Source organism: Corvus cornix, chromosome Z, assembly GCF_000738735.6.
Source record: "Corvus cornix cornix isolate S_Up_H32 chromosome Z, ASM73873v5, whole genome shotgun sequence".
NCBI lineage: Eukaryota > Metazoa > Chordata > Aves > Passeriformes > Corvidae > Corvus > Corvus cornix.
Genome location: NC_046357.1, coordinates 652,279 through 678,242, shown reverse-complemented (window position 1 = coordinate 678,242; position 25,964 = coordinate 652,279). Strand labels below are relative to the sequence as shown.

The 25,964-nt window shown below is 56.2% G+C and overlaps 1 protein-coding gene across 9 annotated transcripts in view; it reads right to left on the bottom strand.

The window, feature by feature from the left end:
- TCF4 (transcription factor 4) overlaps window positions 1-25,964 on the bottom strand; it is an 80,177-nt gene that overhangs the window by 5,565 nt on the left and 48,648 nt on the right. For all 9 annotated transcript variants that reach the window (XM_039567222.1, XM_039567223.1, XM_039567224.1 and 6 more), the window contains one exon: window positions 9,388-9,452. In XM_039567222.1, the coding sequence (XP_039423156.1) occupies window positions 9,388-9,452 (65 nt within the window). The remainder of the gene's footprint in view (window positions 1-9,387; window positions 9,453-25,964) is intronic.

Here is a 25,964-nt window from a genome sequence, read left to right as displayed (position 1 = left end):
GCGGCACGAACGCCAGGCGCGGACGGGGAAGGGCGGAGAGCGCGGCTGCGGAGAGCGCGGCTCCGGGAGCTCCGGGTGGGCTCCGCGGGCTCCGGGTGCGCTCCGGGTGCGCTCCGCGGGCTCCGGGTGGGCTCCGGGTGGGCTCCGGGTGCGCTCCGCGGGCTCCGGGTGCGCTCCGGGTGCGCTCCGGGTGCGCTCCGGGTGCGCTCCGGGGGCGCGGCACCGACCCGCGGCCGGCGCGGCCCCGACTTCCCGCAGCAGCCCGGGCGCAGCGCGCTGCCCCCCGAATTCCCAACTTTCCGGGGCCGCCTCGCAATCAACTTTCGGCGAGCGGAGCAATTAGCGGCCTCGGAAAGGAGGGAATGTGTTTTCCCTAATCGAAATTCTAATCACCGTGTCACTCACAACAGCCTTAGTGCTGCTTCGCTGCCGCCCCATTCACATGCAAATGAGCCCTAAATAGGCCAATTATGGCTGTGCCCCCGTTCCCGGCTTAACCCGCTGCGCACTGGGAACGCGCGGCGCCCAAAGAATTCCTCGTGGGAAGCGGGGCCGCTCCGGCGCCTTCCCGAGCGGCCCGGCACAGCGCGGGCTGCGAAATTCCCGACTCCGGCGCTCCCCGCGGGGAAAAGCGTCTCGGGATGGACGGATGGATGGATGGATGGATGGATGGCTGCTCGCCAGCCGGCGGCATTGCAAAACGCTCCCGAGGCCGTGGGGAGCGAGCAGGGATCCATCCCTGGACACTGAGCCGGGATCCATCCCTGGGCACTGAGCCGGGATCCATCCCTGGGCACGAGCCGGGATCCATCCCTGGACACTGAGCCGGGATCCATCCCTGGGCACTGAGCCGGGATCCATCCCTGGACACCGAGCTGGGATCCATCCCTGGGCACTGAGCTGGGATCCATCCCTGAGCAGAGCCGGGATCCATCCCTGGACACCGAGCTGGGATCCATCCCTGGGCACTGAGCCAGGATCCATCCCTGGACACCGAGCCGGGATCCATCCCTGGGCACTGAGCCGGGATCCATCCCTGGGCACTGAGCCAGGATCCATCCCTGGGCACCGAGCTGGGATCCATCCCTGGGCACTGAGCCAGGATCCATCCCTGAGCAGAGCCGGGATCCATCCCTGGGCACTGAGCAGGGATCCATCCCTGGGCACCGAGCTGGGATCCATCCCTGGGCACTGAGCAGGGATCCATCCCTGAGCAGAGCCGGGATCCATCCCTGGACACCGAGCTGGGATCCATCCCTGGGCACTGAGCTGGGATCCATCCCTGAGCAGAGCCGGGATCCATCGCTGGACAGCGAGCAGGGATCCATCCCTGGGCAGAGCCGGGATCCATCCCTGGGCAGAGCCGGGATCCATCCCTGGACACCGAGCTGGGATCCATCCCTGGACACCGAGCCGGGATCCATCCCCAGCGCTCGGGATGGGCGCTCCAATGGCCACAAACCCTGCCCGTGGAACAGCTCCTGGTGCCCAAGCCCGAGCACTCATCCCACACCCCTCATCCCACATCTCATCCCACACCCCTCATCCCACACCCTCTCCATCCTCCCATCCCGCTCCCACAATCCCCCAGGTGCCGTTTTCCCGATATCTGTGCTTTCACGGACGATATCCAACACCTGCAGCGGCGGAAAAGCTTGGGAATGAATCGATGGGATACTGCAGGAAAATTGGGAATGAGGAAGGAAGAGAGGCCAGAACTGCCAGGGATGTTGGGAATGTCCCGGAGAACTGAATTTTAGGGAATGTCTGGGAGCATTTCCCAGCTAAGAGTGGAACATCCTTGGAAATCAGTGGGATTTTAGGGAATATTTTGGAGCATTTCCACAAGGGAATATTTCCCAAGGTTTCCTGTGAATATGCTCAGAAAGCAATGGGATTTTAGGGAATATTTGGGATTTTAGGGAATATTTTGGAGCATTTCCACAAGGGAGTATCTCCCAGGGCTTCCTGCGAATATCCTTGGGAATCAATGGGATTTTAGGGAATATTTCCCAGGTTTTCCTGTGAATATCCTTGGGAATCAATGGGATTTTAGGGAATATTTGGAATTTTAGGGAATATTTTGGAGCATTTCACAAGGGAATATTTCCCAAGGTTTCCTGTGAATATCCTTGGGAATCAATGGGATTTTGGGGAATATTCCCAAGGGAATATTGTCATGATTCTCCAAAAAGAGCAGGAATTTAGGGAGTGTTCGGGATCACTTCAGCAGGAATCTTGGCTTCCTGTGACTATTGGGAAACCAGTGGGATTTAGGGAATGCTCTGGATCGTTCCACAATAAATCCCGGTTTACTGTGACTATTGCCTGGAACCAAAGCGGATTTTCGGGAATGGCTGGCAGGGCTGTCGGTGCGGCGCGAATATTCCCCGCAGACGGAGGGAATTCCAGGGAAGGGAGCAGCATTGGGCTCGGGAATTCTCTGCAGCCACGCGTTCGTCTCACGCCTGGGCTGCAGCCTAGAGCCAGAGGTGCCGGATCTGGGCCGGGCCCTTCCATATGTCGGGAAGGCTGGGAGCCTTGGGATGCATCCCGAAACGCGGCTCCTCTGGAATCAGCCCGAGCCCGGCGCTTCCCGAGTCTCCGAGAGGAGAGGAGAGGGAAGGAAAGCGGCCGCACGCCCTCCGGAGCCTCGGCTTCCTCATCCCAACTTTTTCCTCTGGAAAAAGCTGCGGAGCTTTCCACGGCAAAGGAAAATCCCCCATTCCGCTCACCGCAGGAACGCACGGATCAAGGTCAAGGGGTTATTTTGGGAGAGGCCTGGGCCGCCCGTTGCATCTTCCCGCTGGAATGGGAATTCCGCAGCCGGGGAGGAAAACTGGGATACAAATAAATCCGCACTTATCCCAACTCCTTCCTATTCCCACTCGGTTCCAAGGACAGGGGAAACCTTCCCAAAGGCTCCCCGCTCCCAGCTCCGGAGCGTCGGGAATTAGTCGGGATCAGAGCTCGCATTCCTCAGGAAAAGGAGGAGGTGTCCAAGGGCCTTTGTCCGCAGAGATAAAACCAGTTCAGGATTGGAGCTCAAAACAATTCCCAAAATTCCAAACACCAGCACTACAACAAAAGCCTGAAATCCCAGGGTTTTCCTCACGGAGCCAGGCCGCTGGAATTTCCAGGAACGCCAACATTTTGGATGTTTAGGCGTGTTCCCACATCCTTCCCGTTTTCCTGCCTCCAAAGCGGGAATAACGAGACAAAGAATTAGAGCTGGAGAGGGAGAAGATGCACAAAACCCATCCAGATGGGAATGAAATTATCCCTCCTGGAAAAGCCAAATGCCGTTCCTGCCGCAGAGCTCGGCTTTCGCTGTTTAGAGGAAAATTATGTGGAGCTCACTTCCGCGCCCGCCTGGGATGGAGGAGGCTCCGCACAAAACGCGGGATATTCTCCCTCCCTTTGTTCTGGGAACAGGTGCCACGGAAGTGCTGCACTGCCCTGCTAAAATCAAGCCCCATTCAAGGGCCTGCAACCCGAAATCCAAAGGCACGGACCAGGGAAAAATCCCTCGGGGAACAGGGAATTCTCTTTTCCCTGCCGGATTTTTTTGGGGCGTTGATCCGGTCCCGAAGCCAGGCGGGAGGAAAGCGGGATGAGCTGGGAAGGGATGAAGCCGCTTTCCCGAAGGATTGCCAGGGCTTTGGGCTCGGAGCGTCCCTGGGATTCCCTTCTCCCGGAGAAGCCGCGCTCCGGAGGGAGCAGGAGCTCCCGGCCTTTCCCCGTCTCCCGTCCCACACAGACCCGTTGGCAACCATTCCCTTTGGAAGGGCATTCCCCACGGATTATCCCGCGTTTGTTTGTCACATCCTGGGAGCTGCTGCCGCCCTTTAGCCGGCACATCCCGCTCTTTCCCAAGCCGCCGCTCAATTAAAATTCCTGCCATTCTGCGGGATCAAAGCTCCTTCCCGGGATTATTCCCGGTCGGACGCTCCGGCTTTCCCTGCCCTGCTTTGTTCCCCCGCTCCAGCCGGGAATGCGGGTTGGGATGCGGCCATCCTGCCGTTCCCACCGAGCCGGCTGCTCCCGCTCTCCCGGCGCCCTTAATGAGGGCTTTTCCCAGGAAAACCGGCAGGCCGGGATGCGGGCGCTCCGTGCCCGGCCAGGTGCCCACCTGAATGAGCAGAGCGGCTCCCAGTGCCAAGCTGCTCCCAGCCTGCGTGGCTCTCCCGCTTTTCCCGAGCAAATTCCCGACCAAGGCAACGGGAATTGGGCGGAATGGCAGCTAAGCCCCCGTTCTGATCATCACCATCATCTTCATTCCGGGTGGAATAAAGCCCCGAACGAACGAGAGGGAATTTTATTTCCCAGCCCTTTTCCCACGTCTCCTTCTCTCCTTCCGGATCCGGGATTTCCCCTCCTCATCCCAACTGCTCCTCAATTCCTGAATTTTCCCACTTAAATCATGGCAGATCCAGGGCTGAACCATTCCTTGGATATTTCCTTCTGGGATTCCAATCCTCTGCTTTTCAATTCTCATCCCGAATCTCCAGCTCTTCCCAATATGGGGATTCCTACCAATCCTTGGGATTTTTGGGAACGTGGCAGCTCTCTCTCAAAATCTCCCGTGGCATTTCCACCCAGTATTGTCCCTGATCCCCCGTGGAAATTCCAACCCTTCCCTATTTTCCACGTGGTTTCCCTGCCCATCCAGCCCCAGCTGCTAAAATCACTGCGGAAAATCGGGAGCTGCGGAGGGAAAATGCAATTTTCCCCCTGAGATCCAATTTTCCCCTGGAATTGGCATTTTTGGGAAGGGCTCCATGGAGGAAAAGAGACCAACTTGACGCCCTTTGTTCTGTTTGCTCCGTTCCAGGACAAACCATTTGGGGATTTATTCCCTGCCTCCGGAGCTCAGCCCTCGATCCTTGCATTCCAGTCTTTCCCACGGAAAACCAAGGAATATCCCATCATTGTTCACCTCCTGCATGAATGAATGCACTCCCAAATCCCGGAGAAGCCATGGAATGATGGGGGAAAACATGGATTGGAATGGATGGAGAAAAAAACTCATCCCGATTTTTGTCAGGATGAGGAATTATGGGATATCCTGGTATCCCTGTTCTCCACAGGGATATTCCCAGGCCAGGCTGAGGTTCTGAACATCTGGAAATTCCCATATTCCCAATTTTTCAGCCTTTTCCAAGCCGGTACCAGGATGGGACAGAGGGAGGACTAAGGACAGGCAGAAAGGAGTATTTTGGGAATATTTCTCCTGGAAAAATCCACCAGAACCCTGTTGGATTTGGCACTTCAAGGTGAGCTAAGGATGCTCCACCCAGGACTTGCTTCCCTGGCAAATTATTCCCACAAATCCCGGGAAAAGAGCCCTGCTCCCTGAAGGAGTTCCGAGTTTTCCGGCGGAAAACTTCGGCTCCAAGGGCCTCACAACAAAAATCCCAGATCCAGCTGGCTCCGGGCTGGAATATCCTGCCACGGCTCCATCCTAAAAAGGGACTTCCTGGCGCAATTCCTGATTTTAGGGATGGAGTTGGTGGAATGGGCAAACACAGGGAAAGCTCGGCGGAGGTGACGCCGCTTTCCGGGAATTCCGCCATTAGGACTTCGGAGAGACCAAAGGCACTTCCAGGCCAAAACGCTCCAAGGATTTCTGTTCGTCCTTTTCCCGTTCCTCATCTGGGAAGACAAAGAGCCTTTCCCAAAGGCCTCTGGAAAACTCCAGCTTGAGCAGCTGGAAGAGCCGACCTGTGGCTGCCGTTCCCAAGTCCCGTTCAGTTTTGAGGGAATGTTCCATCCCAACGAAGGCCACTGGCGGTATTCCCAACGGGAACTGCCTTTTTGTGCCTCCCTTTGGAGTTCCCTGGGCTGCTCTTCCCAAGCTCTTCCCGCACAGCTCCACAGGGGAAGCGCTGAATCCCGAGGCAGCGGATAAAGTGCAAAGCCGCGGTAATTCCGGGGAAAACCACAAAGCTGGGATCACCTGGAGCCTGAGACGGGACAACAAACGAGTTCAAATCCATGGATATGGGAAGAGGGAAAGCTGAGCTTTTCCAGCTGCCACAGAGAAAATATGGGATGCTTCCGGGAGGAGGCCCGATCCCAGCAGCAGCAACTCGGCCGGAAATCAGGGAATCATGGAATGCTGGGCTTGGAGGGCCCTTAAGGATCATCCCCTCCCACGGGCAAGGACTCCCTCCCCTATCCCGGGTTATCCACGGCCGCCCTGGAAAAGCGGTGCCTGCGCACCCTCAGAGCCAGGAATTCCGGGAACATCCCACCCAAATCCCCTCTCCCAGCCCGCTGCTGTCCCTCCAGCCCTGTCCCAAGCCCTGCTCCCGAGGCATCCGTGCCATCGGATCTCCGGGATACCAGCAGGCGCCACACGCCCCTACAGCGTGGCAGGGAGCAGAGGGCTCCATATGCGCTCCGGGATGCGGGGAAGAGCCGCTGCCCAATTCCCGGTGCTGCCAGGACAGCAGAGCGGGCGCCCGCTCCGGCTCCACATGGAGCTTCTCACAAGTTTTCCAAAGCTGGGCTGGGAATCAATCATTTCGGGAAGCGCGTCCAAGACTGGTCAGCGCGGAATCAACTCCCACGAGTGATTGATTTGAGGTGGACGCGCACGCCGGGAAGGGAACGGGCGGCGCTCGGGGCCAATTCGCACTTCCCCAGGCTTCCCAAGGCTGCCGGAGCGGGAGCGGGAGCCAGCGGGGCACTGCTCAGGGCACCACCAACGGCCCCGGTCCTGGGGGATGTTCCAGCCCGGCCTGAAACGCTCCCAGGGATCCTCAGAGCTCTGCCCACCACTCCCAGCCAGGAATTCCGTCCCGATGGGAAGGAAAAGGAAGGATCCCAGGGGAGCTCAGAGCCCCTGGCAGGGCCTGAAGGGGCTTCAGGAGAGCTGCAGAGGCACTGCACGGAGGGATGGGACACAGGGAATGGCTTCCCAGTGCCAGAGGGGATATGGGGAAGGAATTCCTGGCTGGGAGGGTGGGGAGGGGCTGGGACAGAATTCCCAGAGCAGCTGTGGCTGCCCCTGGATCCCTGGCAGTGTCCCAGGCCAGGCTGGGATAACCTGGGACAGCGGGGAAGGTGTCCCTGCCATGGCACGGCATGGAACTGGATGATCCTTAAATCCCTTCCACCCCAAATCCTTTGGGATGTTCCCACCTCTCCATCCCTCCCTGTCACGTGTGCCACCAGAAGGGTTCTTGTTTTAGGCGGGCTCAGCCCAGAACTTAGTCCCGGTTTTTATTATTCCCGGCAGGAATAGCCGGGGGATTCACATCCTCGTCCATTCCCTGCAATCTCTCCTTGTCCAAAGGAACTGCTCCTTTGTTTTTGGAGCCAGGAAGCACCGGGATAAATCATGGAACCATCGGAGCACGGCTGGAGCGGCTCCTCCCAAGGAAAACCTCCCGGAGCTCCGTGGTGATGCCAGGCCAGAGCGATGGCCAAGGGCAGCTCCAGCACTGGGAATACTGGGAAGGAATTCCTGGCTGGCACTGGATGGCTGGGGAAGCTGTGGCTGCCCCGTCCCTGAGGTTTAAGAAGTGTTTAAATCCTAACAACACCGTCCCACAATTCCTGTACGGACAAATCCGTCAGGGAACGGCTCAGGTGGGAAAGGATGTTAATGATCATCTCATCCCATATCCCTTCCCCTATCCCAAGCTGCTCCAAAGCCCCACCTGACCCCACTTTGGGACGGACTCCGAAGGCACCTAAATCCCATTATTCCACGCCTTTGGGTCCCTTTTGCACGAGAAGGCAGCAGGAATGACGATCCTTACAGGAATTTTGCAGAGTTACTGGACGAAAGGAAAGTTCCCAGGGAATTCCCAACCCGAGAATGGAATGAATCCCGCGTCCCCATCCTCGGGAACGGCAGCGCTGCGGGAAGAGCCGCTGGAATTTTCCTGGCCAGGTAGAATTCCAAGAAAGGCCTGTTTTCCTGCAGCGCCGCCATGGCAGATGTGGCTCGATTATGAGCGGGAGACTCCCGGGAATTGCTGCCTGGATCCCACCATCCATCAGCAGCTGTTGGGAGGGAAGGGAAGGGAAGGGATGGAGCGGCACTCGCGCCTTCCGGAGTGTGGGAAGGGTTCCTGGGATAACGGGCAGGGAACGGGATAACTCCCAAAGAAATGGGTTTTTGTCCTGGTGCTGCTCCCAGCGTTTACTCCATCCCTGGAATGTTCCAGGCTGGGCTTGGAGTAACCTGGGATAAAGGGAAGTGGCCCTGCCCCTTCCAAGTGATTCCATGACTCCTCCAGAATTCCAAGGCTGGGAAGAACATGACCTGGAAATGGCCTCCCCTTGGCAGGGAGCAGTTCCCATCCTTCCTTCCGGCTTTTCCACAGGGCGTGCGAGCACGCCTCAGGACCCAGCACCGCTGGAATCCGGCATGGCTCCTCTTGGAAGGGCCCTCTGAGCCCACCCCAGCCCCGCTGCCCGCGTCCCCAGGGGCCACATCCACCCCTTCTGGGAACAATTCCGGCGATTCCGACTCCGTGCCATTCCGGTGGGAAGGGCCGCACTCCTGCTTCCACCAGGACCTCCCCAATTCCTCCCATTCCCACCTCGTTCCCCACGGAACGTTCCAAATCCCCGCACCGCACCGGCATGGCGTCCATCCCCACATTCCCGAAAAACAGCCGGGACGGAGCGCTTCCCTTTCCCACAGGGAAATGCTCTGTGTCCCGCCTCTGCCTTGGGATCATTCCTGGCACGTGCGACGCCTGGAGAGCTGGGAATGTTAGGAACCGATCCCATTGCCGGGACAGTTTTCCGAAGCACGGGCACGGGAAGGGAGGAGCAGAAGGAACGAAGGGCCGTGATTAATGCCGCTCCTGGAACGAGCGAGGAAAGTGTCTCTCTAAAAACTCAATTGTCTGCGAACAAAGCACGGAATTTGGCCATGGATGGCGTTTTTAGGCTCGGGATTTCTCCGGAGACTTCCCAAGATGCAAATTCCGAGTGCGGGGAGGCAGAGGCACAAGCGCTCCACCTTTGTATTCCGCTGGCATTTTATTCTTTCATTCAAGTCCTCCCCTTCTCCGAGCTCCGGCGCGCTTCCCTCGGGAAGGCTTCGCCGTTAGCCTGCTGGCCTTGACTTCCCGCCAACAACAATTCCCAAACAAAAAGGGACAACAAATCACATTTCCACAGCCATTCCCACCCCTCGCTGCAACCCCGAGCCCATCCCGCACATCCCGGGAAAAGCCGGGTCTCGGGCGCCGCCATCCCGCGCTCAGGGCTCACTCTTCCCACGGCAGTCGGGATTGCGGGAATGCCGCGCCGGACGCAAAGGGCAGCAGCTCCCAGCGGCGCTGAGGTCAGCCCTAGGAGCTGCATCCCGGCAGGAAAAGCTCGGGAAGAGGCCGTTTCCGCGGGATTGGCACTTACCTGGTGGCAGCCCTGCAAGTTGGAATCTCGGCCATATGAGGAGTACGAGCCTCGTTCTGTTTTACCTGGGAATGAAGGAAAAGGGCAGATAAATGCATGGATCACGGATACAGAGCTTTTCCAAGCTTTTTATCTGCTGGTCATCCCTCGTTCCCAAGGCCGGCTCCATGGATAAACCGGGCCCGGCTGACCCTGGGATGCAGGGAGGCACAGAAAGGGGTTAGCGATTTCCCTGGAAATAACGCCCTCATCCTGGCTGTGCTTCCTGGAAGTGGCATTCCATGGAATTCCAGGGGCTGGGTGAAGGTGGGAGCTGCACCCTCCATGTCCCAGCTTCCAGCCTCACCCAGGAGCTGCTGGGAATGTGCTTCCCTGCTCTCTCCCGGGAAGAGCTGAGCAACTGACACCTGGGAAGGAGACCCAGATTGGGAACGGGGAATTTGCCACCGAGGCCGGGAGCTGACCGGGGATCTCAGGCCTGGTTTCGTCCCTCTCAGCTTTCCCAGGAAGCTCGTGAGGCTCCCATGGCAGAGCCTGGCCGCTGGCAGCGGCCGTGCTGTCGTTGCAGAGGGAAGAAAGGGGATTTTTGGGACTGAATGGGTGAAGCGAAGGAGGGAAGAGGAGGTTTGTGCCGAGCATTAAGTCATGGCTGAGCAGCACCGCCCCACGTGCTCCCAGACAAAGAGCAGTCAAGAGGGCTGATCCCAAACATATTGCCAGGGAAAGACCACCCTTCTGGAGAGGAGAAGCTCGGCAAGAGGGGGGGAGGCACGGCAGAAATCCCTCCGAAAATTCCCGGCTTTCCGACAGGCCGCGGCACAAAAGGCGCTCGGCAGCACCAGCAAGAGGGAGCAGCTGCTGCCCGAGCTCCCTGGCGATGCCAGGGCCGCTCCACACCCAGCTCAGTATTCCCAGTCCCATGCCAGTGCCAGGCAGGAGCCACAGCGAGGCGGCTCGTCAGACAAAGGAGGCCGCAGTTCGGTTAATCGTTCCCAAAAAGTGCCCACATCCCACATTCCACAATTGGAACATCCATCTCCCAGGTTGGAGTGACACAGTTGGTTTGTTCCCAGTGCTTGGGAATCGCAAATTCCTTCTCCTCATCCCAACTGGAGCCCCTGGAGCTTTTGTCTCCCCATTGTTTCGCACATGAACTTCCAAGATAGATTTGCAATTCACGGGGCACGGCAGGAACTTTGGGAAGCGCTTGGATCCGGTGATCCCAAACCCATGGATCGCCCTCAGCCTGGGAACACTGGAAACAATTCCAGACTGACACCACGAGGCAATTTCAGCTGGGAATCGACGGGCAAGAGAACACGCCTGGAAGGGCATGTGCCACCTCCCAGCACCCCGAGAGGGCCAGGAAGGAGGAGGAGGGAAGCTGGGGGGAAGCTGGGGGGAAGCGGCTCCCCCAGGAAAAGCAGGGACGAGGGAAGCGGGTCGGAGCCGGCAGCCGGGGCGCTCCGAGCAGCCCCGCGCTCCCGCCCGCGCTCCGGAAGCTCCTTTGCCATCGGCTCAGGCTCGGCTTAATTTCAGTTGTGAAAAAATATTTATCCCGATACAAAAATAAACCCCCTGCAAATTACAAGTTGTCAGGGATCAGATCCACTCCTATTTGTGTGGGGGAGGAATCGGGAACAGCGGAGACATGAATCATTCCCAGTAATTTGAGTGTTTCCATGACATCAATGGGCACTCGGCCAGGACTCTGTCGAAGTCTGTGAGGTACCAAAGCGGCTCCGCAGCCAGCGGGAGATTGACTTTTTTTTTTTTAGGATTATGCTCCTTGGAAAAGATTGCATCTCCAGCATCCACTTTTCCCACCGAGCCCGTGGCTCCTGAGCTCCCGAGGGAGTTTTTCCTCGGATTTCTGCACCCCAGAAATCCGTCGGGAACGAACCCCGTGAATTTGGGGGAAACTCAAGGAATGGTTAAACCCCGGCCCCGCAGAGATTGTCACCGTCACCAGAAGGATAAAATCATCCCCCGTCCTTCTCCACACCTCAGGAGGGGGGGACACCTTCTCCCTACATTCCCTAAATTACCCATTTCGAAGGAACTCCGTTCTCGATGCTGCTTCCCTGCCTCCCATCCTCGGGCACATCCCCAGCCCCCGACGCGATCGGTGGGAGCAGCCGCGAGGAGCGGCTCTTTAAGCACCTATTTGTGCTGCCAAAGAAAGGCTTCTCCCGACTTCCCGCATTTCCCGTGGATTCGGCGGCTTAACAACGCCATTCCCGGCCATTTCCCAGGGCTAGGCAAAGCTCAAGGTTCTCCCTCCTCGAGATTTTTCTCTGGAAGGTTTCAAAAGAGAAAAAAAAACCCCAAGGAGAGAGCGCGGCTCCGGCGCCGCCGCTTCCCGCCGCATCCACTGCGGAATTTTCGAGCCAAGCCTCCGGAGCGGTCGGGAATGCGGCAGCCGCTGCGGATATTTTTTGGCACAAAGACAACGGTGGCAGTGCCAAGCCCCATGGCTAAAACTCCTCCGAAGAGGCAGGAGGGAAGCATTCCGCGCTCCGCTCCCTTCCCGCGCGGAGCGGCCACGGCCGCCTTTTCCGAGGGAAAAGTCCCCGCTGGAATATTGCGCTGGGGGAGGCCGGGAAAGAGGAGGGGGGAGAATAGAGGGGAAGAAGAGGGACAGCCTTGGCAGGGATCGTTTCCAACGTGCCGCTCCTCGCCGGCCCTTGCCGTGGCTTTGGGAACAAAGCTCCGTGGCCGGAGCTGCCCGGCACAGGGAATGACTTTGGAGGCTGCGGCTGGGCTTTGGGGAAGGCAGGGAGAGCTTGGGAAGCGGGAAGAGCGCGTGGGGAAATACCGGGATCTGCAGTGAACGGCCACAATGCCAATCACGGGAGAGACAAAGGAGCAACTCCGCGCAGCTCCTGTTTTCCTGGCATTTCAGCTCCCTGCTCTCCGAACACCTGCAGGAAAAAATCCCCCTCCCTCCCCAAATATTCCCTCCATGCTTTATTTAATGGCCAGGAATCCGTGCAGGAGGAAGCCATGGAGGAGTTGGGAAAATTAATTAGGAAATTTCAGCAACTTCCAAAGGATAAATGCGAGGGATCCCATTCCCCTGCTCGTTCCCTGCCCCGGGGAAAGGGCACCTTGGCGGTTTTTGGGAAGCAGAAGGAGACGGATGAGGCAGAGGAAAGGAAGGGAAATTATTCCCGTCAATTCTTTTAATTCGGTTTTTCCTTGGATTTCGTATTTAAACGTTTTTTTTAAGGGACGAACCCAACGGGAGTATTTTAATTCCAGTTCTGCACGCCCGATCTTTGGGTCTGGGGCTTGCTCAGACCGAGGGAAACTTGGCTGGGGACAGCAGAAATGATCAGGAATTGGGATTTTAATAGCTCCCAATTTCCAGCCGTCCTTTTGCTTCAATCCATGATTTAATTCCAGGTTTTTGTGGTAATTAAGGATTGTCCGACGGGAAGGAGCCCGACATGCTCCCCGTTAAGGACAAAAGAAATGACAAATTTAAGGACAAATTAAAGGAGAATTCCCAAACCAAGCCGGGAACGAGGAGCACAAAGCTGGAGAACATTTGGGATCGAGCAAGGGAAGAGGCTGAACTTCCCAAATCCCAATTAATACACACACCGGTGATCCCGGCTGGAGCAGCAGGAACCCTTTCACTCGGCCGCCATCCCGACCTCTGCATCCCAAATTTTCTTCCAGTTGGGTTGCAGGGGAAAGGGAAGGTGGAAGGGCTCCGAAGCCCAATCTGCCAGCACCGGGATCGGCTCCCTGGATTATCCATTAAAAACCAGGGCTTTTTTTTCCCTTGGAGCTCCCAAAATGCCTCGTTTCAGCTGAGAGATCCAGCTAAAATTCATAGGGAATTATCAATTATCCAAGGAAAACCTCATGGAAATAAATGAGGATTTTCTCCCAAATATGAGCACCTCAGTGGGGGGAAAATAAATCTATTTTAAAATATCAAATATTTATTTGTGTCCCTGCTTTCTCCACGGACAACATCCCGAGGTTTTCCTGGGAAAGATGGAATGAAAAATCTCCTGTCCACCTTCCCATCGGAGCAGGCAGCAGAGCGCTCCTGTATTTTTGCAGAACTTTGGAATATTCTGTTCTTCAGAAGAGAAAGGAAAAAAAAAAAAGGAGAGGGCAAAGGGGGGGAAAAAGAGGGAACAAAAAAAACCAGGGGAAACAAGGGAAATAAGCAGGAGGGGGAATTTTCTGCCTCCCAACTGCGGGAGCAGATCCCTGGCACCAGGAGCAGCTGGCGGGGAGCTCATCCCCTTTGTGCTCCGCTCGCCTTCCGAGCACTCCGGCGGCTCCCGGGCGGCTCCCGCGGGCACCGAGCTGGCACGGGGACAAGCAGCCCTGGGCAGCGGCCCCACGGAGCCCAGGTGTTCCTGCTACAGCTAAGCCGGGCTCAGCCAAGCCGGGCCTGAGCCGCGCCGGCCACCCAAACGCTGCCCGTGCCGACGTGGCCCCAAAATCCCAGTTTTTCTCTGCGTTTTCCATCACAAAGGAGCTCATCCCTGGGAACGGAGGGCTCGTGGTAATGAGCTGGTGCTGCTTTGTGCTCCACGGCAAGGCCCGACAACAAACCCAGGAGGGATCCGGGCCGTTTCGGGCCACGCAATCGGACACGCCGCCGGCAAGGAGCCGTCGCATCCACAAACCAGGCACAAAGCTCGGGAAAACACTCATCCCGGCAACCTGAAGGGAAACCGGGCTCGAGACCTTGCGGCCAGGGTCGAGGCAGGAAACAGGGATGGGAATGGAAGGGATGTTCCGACGGCACGGCAAGGCAGGGATCAGCTCCCCGCAGTGCCACCAAACGCCAAGGGAACGAAGGCCGGGAGCCCCTCGGAAAACAAAGCTCCGGAGCTCGGCCCACGGGAAGCAGGGCAAGGTGGGGCGGAAGCGGGGCCTCGCCAGGAAAGGCGAATTCCCAAAGGTGCCGGAGCTCTTCCCGATGCACGCTGCATGCAGGTATCCCTGCCAGGCTCCGCGGGGCACCGGGAGCGCTGCCTGTGGAGCTGGGGAAGGGACGGCACCCACCGGCGCTGCCCACGCCACCCTCACCCGCCGAGAACTCGGCCCCTGAACCGGGGCATCCAAAGGGAAAGATTCCAGGAAGCTGCCCCGTGCGTCACCGCTCCATAGGCAGCGGCACAATCCGTAACATTCCAGGGATTAATAAGCTGGATATCGAATCCACGCGCTAATTGCGAGCGGAATAATAAACTTCCCTAATTAAATTAGGGATTTATGGAAACAAAACGCCCGTTTCTTCCCAGGCTGAGGGAAGAATATGGATATTTAACGAGGGGAGGAAGCTGGGAAATTCCTTGGAGCCGTGGGATGCTCCCAGGGCCCGAGGCCACGCGGAGATGCAGTGATGGGAAGAAGTTTGGGAGACGACCCCTCGTTTGCAGCGATTCCATGAGCATCTTTCGGGTCCTTTGGAATTTCAGGCTCCGGGAGATAACAAGTGAACAGCCTGAACACCTGGAATATTGTTGGGAGAGGAGCAAAACCTCCCATGAAACAAGGGATTGTGCTTCATCCTGTTCTTGGAAAACAATGGGGAAAGGGGCTGGGGAGGGAAAAGGGCCACTGGAAAACGGAATCAAAGGGAAATCCGAGGCGCTGGTGAATAGGGGAGGATTAAAGTCACAAAAAGGAACAAGATTCCCACAAAATCTCAGATAAGAGCGCGCTGTAATCGCGCTCCGGCCCGCGGGAATATCCAGGGATTGGATGGATATCGCTCTATCCCAAGCGAGCCTCCGAGCGGGATTTGGAACGGAACCAGCCCATGGGGTGATCCCTCCGGGTCTGTTCCCATCTTCATCGTGGAGCTGGAAAGCTGGGATTCCACCAGCATCGCTTCCAACCGAGGCAGACAAGGATCCGAAGCCATGGGATCCAAAGGGGAGGACACAAAGCCACGCCGGACATGGATAAGGAGATCCAGAGCCTACGGGAGCAGATTTGGGATCAACGGACACCTGGACACAACATCCTGGAACGTCCATTCCCAAAGGGACCGACACTCTGAGGAATCTGGGATGGGACAGAAGGAGCAGGGACCTTTCCCATGGAAGATTCCATGCCCACGGCAGGAGGTGGGAATGAGGTGCTCCTTCAGGTCCCTTCCAACCAAAGCATTCCCAGATTCCAGGATTCCGTGGCACCAGGGATGGCAGCACCAGCGTCATCCATTAGGTATTCCTAGAAAACCACAGCCGACCCTTCCACGGAGATTAAAGGCTCCGTTAGTAATTCCTGCCCAAGATCCATTTATCCCACATATTCCTCATCCCATAAAATCCCAGCTCAAAACATGGATTTTTGTTCTCATTTTGGGTTCAACAAAACCCACTTCGGACCCTTTGGATCTTCTGAGGGGACACAACAAACTCCAAGGTTCCCAGAGGATGGGAAAACAGCGGGAATTCTGGGGCTAATGCCAAATACTCCAGAATTCCCTATTATCCCCCATCAGCAGTTCCAGCAGAGGGCATGCACACCTGCAGGAGAAATGACACTTCCCGAATATTCCAGGATCTCTGTGGCCTGAGAACCCACGCCAAGTCCACACACGCTCTCCAACACCTCTGGAACAAGGACAAAACATTCCAATTCCTCGGTGAATACATCGCACCTGGAAGGAATGTTATGCCGAGGAGCAAAATCCATGGAATCCTGGAATCGTCTGGGTTGGAAGGAACCTTAAGGCAGGGCAGGAACCTTAAGGCAGGAACACCTCCTGCTATCCCAGGCTGCTCCAAGCCCTGTCCACAAGAAGCCAGGGAGATGCTCCCAGGGCTGAAGCCGGGCTGGGAGAGCTGGGAATGTTCACCTGGAGAAGGGGAGGATCCAGGGAGAGCTCTGAGCCCCTGGCAGGGCCTAAAGGGGCTCCAGGAGAGCTGCAGAGGGACTGGGGACAAGGCATGGAGGGACAGGACACAGGGAATGGCTTCAAATCGGCAAAGGGGAGATCAGGATGGGATATGGGGAAGGAATTCCTGGCTGGGAGGGTCGCGAGGAGCTGGAATGGAATTCCCAGAGCAGCTGTGGCTGCCCCTGGATCCCTGGTAGTGTCCCGGGCCAGGCTGGGATAACCTGGGACAGCGGGAGGTGTCCCTGCCACGGCAGGGGGTGGCCGTGGATGATCCTTCAGCTCCATTCCCCCCCCAAAGCATTCCAGGATTCCCTGACGCCCACGGAGGCGCATCCAGCGCCTCTTCCAGCCCGCGCAGGGAAGCACGCGGGAGCGGGAAGGCCGAGGCTCTCTCCTCTCCCTCCCGTGCTCATCGCGGCCGATGTGAGCGGATCTGACGCGCAGCCGGCCGGGGTCAGCGCCGCGGATAACGCCTGGGAAAATTCCACGGCATCTAGGTCGCTGCCCGCGGGGGAAAGGAGCGCGCGCCTCCTCCGCCCGTCTCCATCCCAATCCTTCATCCCGCAGCCCGCAGCTCTGAGCGCGATGCAAGAAAGGAGCCGAACGCTCCGAGCGAAAATCTGCTTCCAGGACAATCCATTATCCCTGACAAGTTAAATGTTCCATGGGAGACCATATGGCACCGGAGCAGGGCCGGCGCTGCGGCGGCGAGCTCGGCAAATGCATCACAATTACGGACCTGACGGGAGACCCCGCTGCCCGTGTCTGCCACAGCCCCTTCCTGCCCCTCCCGGGAACCCTCTGCCCCCCAAAATCAGGGACTGAAGTCGCGCCGGACTCCGGCTCAAGGCGTTTTTATGCCCAGAAATGCGCTAAATCTGGGATATTCCTCACATGGAGAACAGCGATCTTGGAGCAACATGGGACAGCGGAACGTGTCCCTTCCCACGGCATGGGGTTGGGAGCTGGATGATCCTTTGGATACTTCCAAGCCAAACCATTCCATGGCTCCACTCTTGGAGACCAAGGAAAATGGCGAGGTGACGAAAAAGAAGGAAACGGCCCCAAAGGCGCGGGATGAGTTCCACAGGAGTGTCACCCGCAGTCCCCACTCCCGAACCCTCGGGATGAGTTCCACAGGAATGTCACCCGCAGTCCCCACTCCCGAACCCTCGGGATGAGTTCCACAGGAGTGTCACCCGCAGTCCCCACTCCCGAACCCTCGGGATGAGTTCCACAGGAATGGGGAGGTGTTTCCCTATGGAGCCTCCCCAGCACCTCTGTGTCCGTGGGTTTGACCAGAGAATTCCCACATGGAAAGAGAATGGCACTACTGATCCCAAAGATCTCCACCTTCCAGATCCATGACTTCCTATGGAAGCAATGCTGGAGCCCCAGGCATTCCCAGGAGCCTGAATCCATCCAATCCTGGGTATTGATGAGGCTTTCCCAACGCCTGCTCCGCAGGGACTGGGAATACCGGATTCCCCACCCCTATGGAGATGGATCCTGACTGCCATTGATAAAAAATGGGCCAATTAGAAGGGAAAAATATGCAAATGAGCTGTCCCTAATGAGGTTCTGCAATGATTTGGTGCTGAAAACAGGAGCTGGTGCTGCCAGAATTCCTTGTGGAAAAGCTCTTCCATGGAAAAGGATGGAAGGACTTCCATAAAGCTGTTCAGGAGCAATTTCCCACCATTTTTAGGGCCTAGAGCCAGGAATTCCCCAAATTTCTCGCGCCAGGATCCCCTTCCAGGGATGTGCCACACGACCAGGAAGGCTCCGGGGAATACTGGGAATTGTTTCCTGGAGAACCAAGGTGATCCTTGGAAAAACCCAGTGTCTGCATGGCCAGCTGATGCTCTGGGATGAAAATCCAAGGCAAAACAGGGATTTCCTTCTGAATTTCAGGAAATTGGGATTTAAAAAAATCCTTATTAGGAATAGGAGTGGCTTTATTAAGGAATTATTAAATATTTATTAAAAGCTTAATTAAACAATTCCTCTTCTGCCTTAAGGAATTTTTCCAGTTGGAATTTCGGCAGGAGGAATTTAATATCCCGAAATAAGGGATTTGTCCATTGTTATTCCTTGCAGGAAAACACGAAGGAAAACAATTCCACTGTTACTCCTCTATTCTTGGGAAGCCACATCTGGGATGCTCCGGTCACCCTTGGCTCTCCCATGGGAAAACCTCCTGGAAAACCTTCCTTGGGATGTTGCAAATGGAAGTTTCTTGCATTTTTAGCTGAGATTTCAGTGTTTCCCCCCCCAAATCTCCCAGAAATTCCGTTCCAAAGGATTTTTTGTCTCACTGGGTCCATCCCAAATAGATTATGGCTCCTGAAAAGATTCCATGGCTGAGCCTCCGGGCCAGGAAGGAAAACACACGGAAATGGATGTTTGCTTTGTACAGGCTCCTGGAATAAACTCACTGCTCCATGATTTTCTCCCTGACTCTTCCCTGATTATCCAATGGATGCAATCCATGAGGCAGAAATGGAGGGGAAAAGAGAAATCCAGTGAAAACTGTGGAGATTCCACCATGGAATCCTGCTCCGGGATCTGATTCCCAATGCAAACGTCCGTATAAAAACCGGATCCAGGGGGCCGTGAAGGCCAGGGTTGATCCTCTGCATTTCGTCAGAAACTCAGGAATTCTGCCTGGGCGTTATTCCCAAATTCCCCGTTTTCTGAGCCCTTAGGAGAACAACAGGGCTAGGAAAGAATTTTATTTGCCCTCATCCATGATTTTAAGCAAGAGATGCTGAAAAAGGAGAAAGTTCAAAACCTTGGAATTCTTCTTATTAAAAAGTTCCGTGTTTCCCATCTAAAATCCAAGGGAGCTGGAAACAATCCGGCTCCAAGCCTGGCGTGCGGCAATTCCCAAAATTCCCCTGGATCCACGTGAGGGATGGGAGGAGGGATGGGTGGAGAACCTGCCCTGGGGAAGCGTTCGGGTCCTGGAGCCGTCCCTGGCTTGGCCACAGCCCCACACTTGGGAAGGAGTTTTGGAAGGCTGGGATATTGAGAAGGAATGGGAATCTCTGCCTGCTGCTCCTGGGATGCACCACGGCCCATTCCCACCTCCCTGGTCCTTCTGGGAACGCCCCAGGGCTGGTGGAGGACGCGGAGATGGATCCCAGCGCCTCTCCCAGAAAGGCGAGCGAGAATTTGGCTCATCCCAAAAGCCCGAATGAGAAGGAGAAGAAGACAATGGTGGTGGTGTTTTGAACTTTGCCAGGCTTTGGAAAAGCCAGGGAGAATTCCCAGGGAGGCTCTGCGATCCCAGAGTCTGCCACGATGGAGTCGGGAATGGGCTTCACCAAATCCAGCAGCAATTCTCCCACTATTTCCCTTATTTTGGATTCATTCCTTGAATCCCTTGAATTCCCTTTTCCCCCTGGAAACGATCCCTCATTTCTGACGCAGCGCTCTCGGGCCTGCTTCCGTTCCACATCCCATTGCTTCCCGTTCCCCAGCAATGAAAGGAAAGGAAAGGAAAGGAAATGAAAAGCCACGGTTTCCTTCCCTCCTTCCCACGGAAAACCAGCAGAACATTCTTGGATATTTATTTAAGCTTGGTAATGTATTCCCAGGTTTTTTGGGAATAAAATCCAAATATTTCTCCCCTTATCCTGCCCCAAATTCCTCACTGGGAGCAAACAACGATGAACTGGAGCATGTAGGGAATGTCTTGCCAGCTTCCCAAAGTCCCATTCCCCAAGGAGGAGCCACGATATATTCCAACATATTCTTTGGAAAATTGGGAATTTGGTTTTTTTTATCTCATCACCTTTTTGATCCAAATTTGGAATTTTTAAAAATGAAACAGTTTTGGGTCCAAACAAATAAATGTGGTTTTCCCTCCGTGTATCCCTCCTCCTTTATTCCCGGTTTGTTTTGTTAACTATCCCAACATTTCCGTCGATGCCGTTTCAACACTTTTTACATCCCAGATTTTTATCGCTGAGCCCAAACCCATGGATTTGGGGAGGGGGGAGAAGCCCAAATCCCAGTTGTTCTGCAGAGAAGGGAATTAAAAAGCTCCCAGAAATGTCGGGATGAACGGATCTATTCCGATTGCTTACAGGTGCCATTACACCATCTGCCTGGGCATCCTGCCCATCCCAAAGGAAATTATCCCAAAAAATAAAACCCGAGCATTCCAACCCATCAATGCTTTTATATCGAAATATAAATCCAGCTCTAAAGTGTGAGCTACCGAAAGGCCCTAAAAAATCCAATTGTTTGGGAAGAATGGATGCTGGAAGAGCCGGTGGGCAGCGAAGAGAGGGAATTGTGGAATCGCTGCGGATCACACACATCCCTGGAGCAGCATCACCTTCCCACTCCCCCCTGGATCCCAGGCTGGGGTGAACGGACACACACAGCCAGTGCCAGCGCAGGGAACTGCAATTCCAGGCTATCCGCCTTTCCTCTGGAATTGCGCTGGCACCGAGAGCTCCCCACGGTGCTCCCACGCATCTCCCGCTCCGGGCTCTCCCCCGGGGAACGGCCGGGCTGCGGCACGCACGGACACCGGGACACGGCTCCGGCCGCTGCCCCAGTCCGGAGAGGCGGAATTCCTGGAGGCCCTGCCAGAAACTGAGGGCCAGAGGCAGGGATGGGAATGCCGGGATGAAGCAGCAGGAGCAGCGGGGATGGGATCCTGCTCTCTGGGCCTAGGGATCTGTCCGGGCACGAGGAACCCTTGGGTGCACAAACAACCGGGGAGAGAACGAGATGAGGCTGGGAGAGAGCAGGGGCCGGCAGCGCTCGGAGTCAAAGGGAATTGAGAGAGGGGGAAAAAGTTCTCCCGAAATTCCTGTATTCCTGCTGCCGGTGCATGGAAATCGGGGTTGTTTTTCTTGCCGGCTTTTTTTTTTTGGGAGGGGGCCAGGGCTGGAAGGAGTTAACGGCTCCCTCCCCTTCATTTGCATCTGGTGCTTTTAGTGTGTGTGTGTGTTTTTTTCTTCCCTGAAAAAGTTGGCAGAGCCGCCGATTTTCCATAATGCAAGCATTTGGGAATTGTGAGCGGAATGAAACCGATCCAATCTCCTGACTGCGACATGAATTTTCATTAATTACAACCTTGTCAGCAAAAGCATTATCAAAGCTGAATATGAAAATGCTAATGAGTTCTCATTTGCATATTTTTCTTTGTTGGAATGTCATTAATTATTACATTTTATGATGATGAATGCAGCTGTCGAAGCTCTCCGATGCATAATTAGCCATCAGAATGCCAGGAGCCGATCAGCAGTTTTGGGGGAAAAGGGAAAAAAACAGGGAAAAGGGAAATAATCCCCCAAATTTCCCGACGGCTCGCGCCGAATCCCCCCCAAACTTTCCGTGGCCGACGCTCCTCCCGTTCCCAGCCCGCTCCGGGGAGCGGGAGCACGGGGACGGATTTCTCCTGGGTTCATCTCAAATTATTTGGGATTTTTTTTTTTTTTGTTGCCGCTTCCACAATCGGAGCAGCTCTTAATAAAAAAAAAAATCGTTATTCCAGCTTAATTAATGCCACGCTTAATTATAACACCATGATGTCAGCGGTTTTAATTAAGCATTGGCTCGGGTACAAGAAAACTCCTCGCCGCAGTAAGAGTCGCTAGCCGAGGCTCCTGCCAGCCGGGAGCGGCCGGCCCTGAATCCTCGCGGGAGCCGCCGCTCCCCGGCCCGGCCGTGGCCGCTTTTCGGTGGGTCCGAGCGCGGCTCCGGCTCCGGAGCGAGCGGATGGCCCGGCAGCGCCGGGAAGGGGCTGCGGCTGGAACAAACAGGCGAGGAGCGGGAGCAGATGGGCCCATTCCACATGACCAAGCCAATCAATCACAGCTGAAGGGCCCAGGTGCGGCGCAGCCGCGCAGCAACGCCCCATTTCACAGTCTGTCACACACAGCCACTCGGCCCGCCACCGCTGACCCCGCTGCCAGCCCGTCCCGCAGGACCTCAGCTGCACGCAGCTCCCTGCTCCTTCCCTTCCCTCTCCTTCCCTTCTTCCCTTCCCTTCCCTTCCCTTCCCTTCCTTCTTCCCTCCTTCCCTTCCCTCTCCTCCCCTTCCCTCTCCTCCCCTTCCCTTCCTTCTCCTTCCCTTCCCTCCTTCCCTTCCCTCTCCTCTCCTCTCCTCTCCTTCCCTCCCCTTCCCTCCCCTTCCCTCCCCTTCCCTTCCCTTCCCTTCCCTTCCCTTCCCTTCCCTTCCCTTCCCTTCCCTTCCCTTCCCTTCCCTTCCCTTCCCTTCCTTCCCTTCCCTTCCCTTCCCTTCCCTTCCCTTCCCTTCCCTTCCCTTCCCTTCCCTTCCCTCTCCTTCCCTTCCTTCTCCTTCCCTTCCCTATTCCCATTCCCATTCCTGCCCCGCTCCCACTGACATCTTCACAACCAGCGCTGCCACACCATGCTCAGGGCACCTCAGCCCTGGAGGTGATGCTCCAAGGTTTTCCCAAAGGCTGGCAACAGATGCCAGCTTTGGTGGGGTTCATGGAATGGTTTGGGTTCAGAGGGAGGTGAAGCTCATCCTGTTCATGCCCTGCCAGGGCAGGGACACCTTCCCCTATCCCAGGTTATCCCAGCCTGGCCTGGGACACTGCCAGGGATCCAGGGGCAGCCACAGCTGCTCTGGGAATTCTGTCCCGGTCCCTCCCCACCCTCCCAGCCAGGAATTCCTTCCCAATATCCCATCTGGCACTGGGAAGCCATTCCCTGTGTCCTGTCCCTCCATGCCTTGTCCCCAGTTCCTCTGCAGCTCTCCTGGAGCCCCTTTAGGCCCTGCCAGGGGCTCTGAGGTTTCCTTGGATCCTCCCCTTCTCCGGGCTCGCCAATGCCAAGGAAGAGCCCGGAGCTCTGTTCCCTATGGATACCACATCCCACCTAACTTGCATCCCAAGGTGTTTTCCCCAATTCCAGGAGGAGGAACGATGGATAACCCTGACGCAGCGCTGCCTGTCTCACCTGGCTGGAATGGGAACGAATCCCAGCCACGGCACCAGCACAACCCGAGTGTCGCCTGCCACCCCAGCCCCTTCCCACCTCCTAACCAAACCCGGGAAGAGCCACAGAAATCCCACAGAAATCCAGGCAACCAGAGAGGGAAGAGCCGTCCATGACTTGTGTCTGGAAAATGAACCGGGAGAAAGCCTTTTGGAAATTTCAGGAACACAGCGATGAAGGATCAAATCCCCTGTGGAGACTTGGGAAGGATCCCACATCCCAGTGGAATCTGGGGATACCTGCTCCCCATCCAGACACTCCAGAAAGCAACACTAAAGCTTCCCAAGTTGAAAGAAGTCCCTTTTTTCCCCCCGAATTTCCCAGTCCTTTGGAAGTTGCCTGAACGGCAACAGCTGCTGCATTAATAATATAAAGAGAAACTGGAATTTCTGAGAGGATTTGAGGAAGGCATGAAGGCACTGAGATGAAAATTCCAAGCTCGTTATGAAGCAGCCGATTTTCCCGGGAAAGCTGTGAGTTGGTTTTGTCCCACCCAGCCGGCCAGAGGTGCTGCCCAGCATTGTTTTCCCCACACATTTGCACGGCTAAGCTGCCCCTTTTTCTTGGCTCCAAAGGAATGGCGGTACGAAAAGCAGATGTGAGCGCCGGATCCTTTCAAAGGAAATTTCCCAAAGCCGAGCCCATTCCAGCTCCAGATCAAAGGCACTAAAACACCCATCTCCTCCCCCTTCCCGGATAATTACCGGGATTCGATGTCCTTTGTACGAGGTACGGCTCGCAGGGGATAAATAACCATGGGTGCGTGCTGTGCTCCCTGCGCTCCTTCTGCCTCACCTGCTGCCCAGGGACGGCACTGATCTGCATTCCGGACATCCCCGTTCCCTCGGAGCTTCCTGACACAGCTGGAGCAGCATCCGTGTCCAGCCTGGCCTTGCACCCTGCCATCATCCAGGGGCCCAGGGTGCCCAGAGCAGCTGTGGCTGCCCCGGGATCCCTGGCAGTGTCCAAGGCCAGGCTGGACACTGGGGCTGGGAGCAGCCTGGGGCAGTGGGAGGTGCCGCTGCCCACGGCAGGGCTGGGAATGAGATGATCCCTAAGGTCCCTTCCCACCCAAACCGTGCCACGATGCTGTGGTTCTGCCGGTCCGTATCCCTGCGCGATTCCCGTGTCACGTCCAAGCCTCTCCGAGGCAGCGAGCAGTGAATCACCACTGCAGACGGGATCCCAATCCCGCAATGCCCCGCTCCACCCATCCCATCCAGCCGGAGGAGACGGATAATTATCCCTGAGGAACAGCGACGCAGGCCTGGGCTCTCTGTCCACCCGCACCTGGGCTCCCTGCACCTCCCCACTGGGATTTAATCCAGTTCCACCATGGATTCTCCTGCTGACCTTGGGAAGTCACAGCTTTGCAGTTCTTCATTTAGGAAGATCCCACCGGGATCTGCCTGTGGCAATCCCATGGAGAGCAGAGGAATTTCCTTTAACAGAGTGACACCAAAGCATGAACAGGAAAATAAAGGATATTCAGGAAGGAGGGAGCAGGAAAGGAGGAATGTGCTCCATATTCCTTTGTCTTTTGTGCCTAGTTCCTCCCATCCTGAGTTCTTGCCTTCCCTGACTCCTCTGTCCTTCATTATCCTCTTTCCTGTTGTTATGCCTCGAACTGGCAAAAATTCCCAACTGCACAGGCGTGAAAACTGGCCCTGATTCCAAATATAAGCCCCGATGTAGGCCAGGGTATATTTGGCAAACACAAATCCTCGCCAGATTTACACAGCTCTAATAATAAGGTGACAAGGACCGCGGCAGGATTACGGATGCGGCCTCCCTCATCCCCACCAAGCGCCAAAGGACTTCCCTTTGACTTTGATTCAACCTTTCTGCACGGATCGCACCTCGTTAACTCCGGGGGGTAGGAAGGGGAGGAAAAGGAAAGCCCCAAAAGACCGACCAAAGCTGTTCCAGGCTGGGGGAGCTTGGGATGTGCTGGTTCCCATCAGCCCTTGGATGCGGCGCTCTCGTTAAGCAGGAACACGAGTCCTCGCGGAGCATGGAAGAGGCTCTCGGTATTCCTTAGGGATTTCCAGCCCCAGCAGAGTCCGGGTTCCCACTCTGCTCTGTTCCATGCCACAGAAGCAGGTTCCTATCACCCCCTTTCGCTCCTCACCCATGGGAGAAGTCCTTTGGATGTGTTCAGAGCTCCCCAGGATCCCACAGCCCCTCATTCCCGTCTCCATCCATGCCTGGCTGCTCTCCTGCAGTCGGGAGGAGAGGGGCATCCATCTGCCTGAGCCACACCCACAGCTGTGGGGATCCAGCCCCTGGAAGCGCTCCAGGAGCCCCTGGAAGCACTCCAGGAGCCCCTGGGATGGTGGAAGGGGTCCCTGCTCACTGCATGGGGTGGAATGGCAGAGTCCTGAAAATCCCTTCCAACCCAGGCCGTTTCAGGATTCCATGATTCATCTGGAATAATCCCATGGCCTCTCCTGCACCACCATCTTGCTCCAAATACCTCCCCCAGCACATCTCTCCTTTCCTCCCCTTCTCCTTGCACTCTCCCTCTCCGCCCCAGGAGTTCTTTCACTCTGCACTTTAATGTGGAGCTGGTGGCTGATGACCTTAAAGCCTTTTTCCAACCTGACCAATTCCATGAGTCCCTCCTGGAAGCGTTACCACAAACGTGGCAGTGGAACTGATGATCTTTAAGATCCCTTCCAACCCAAATTCTATAAAT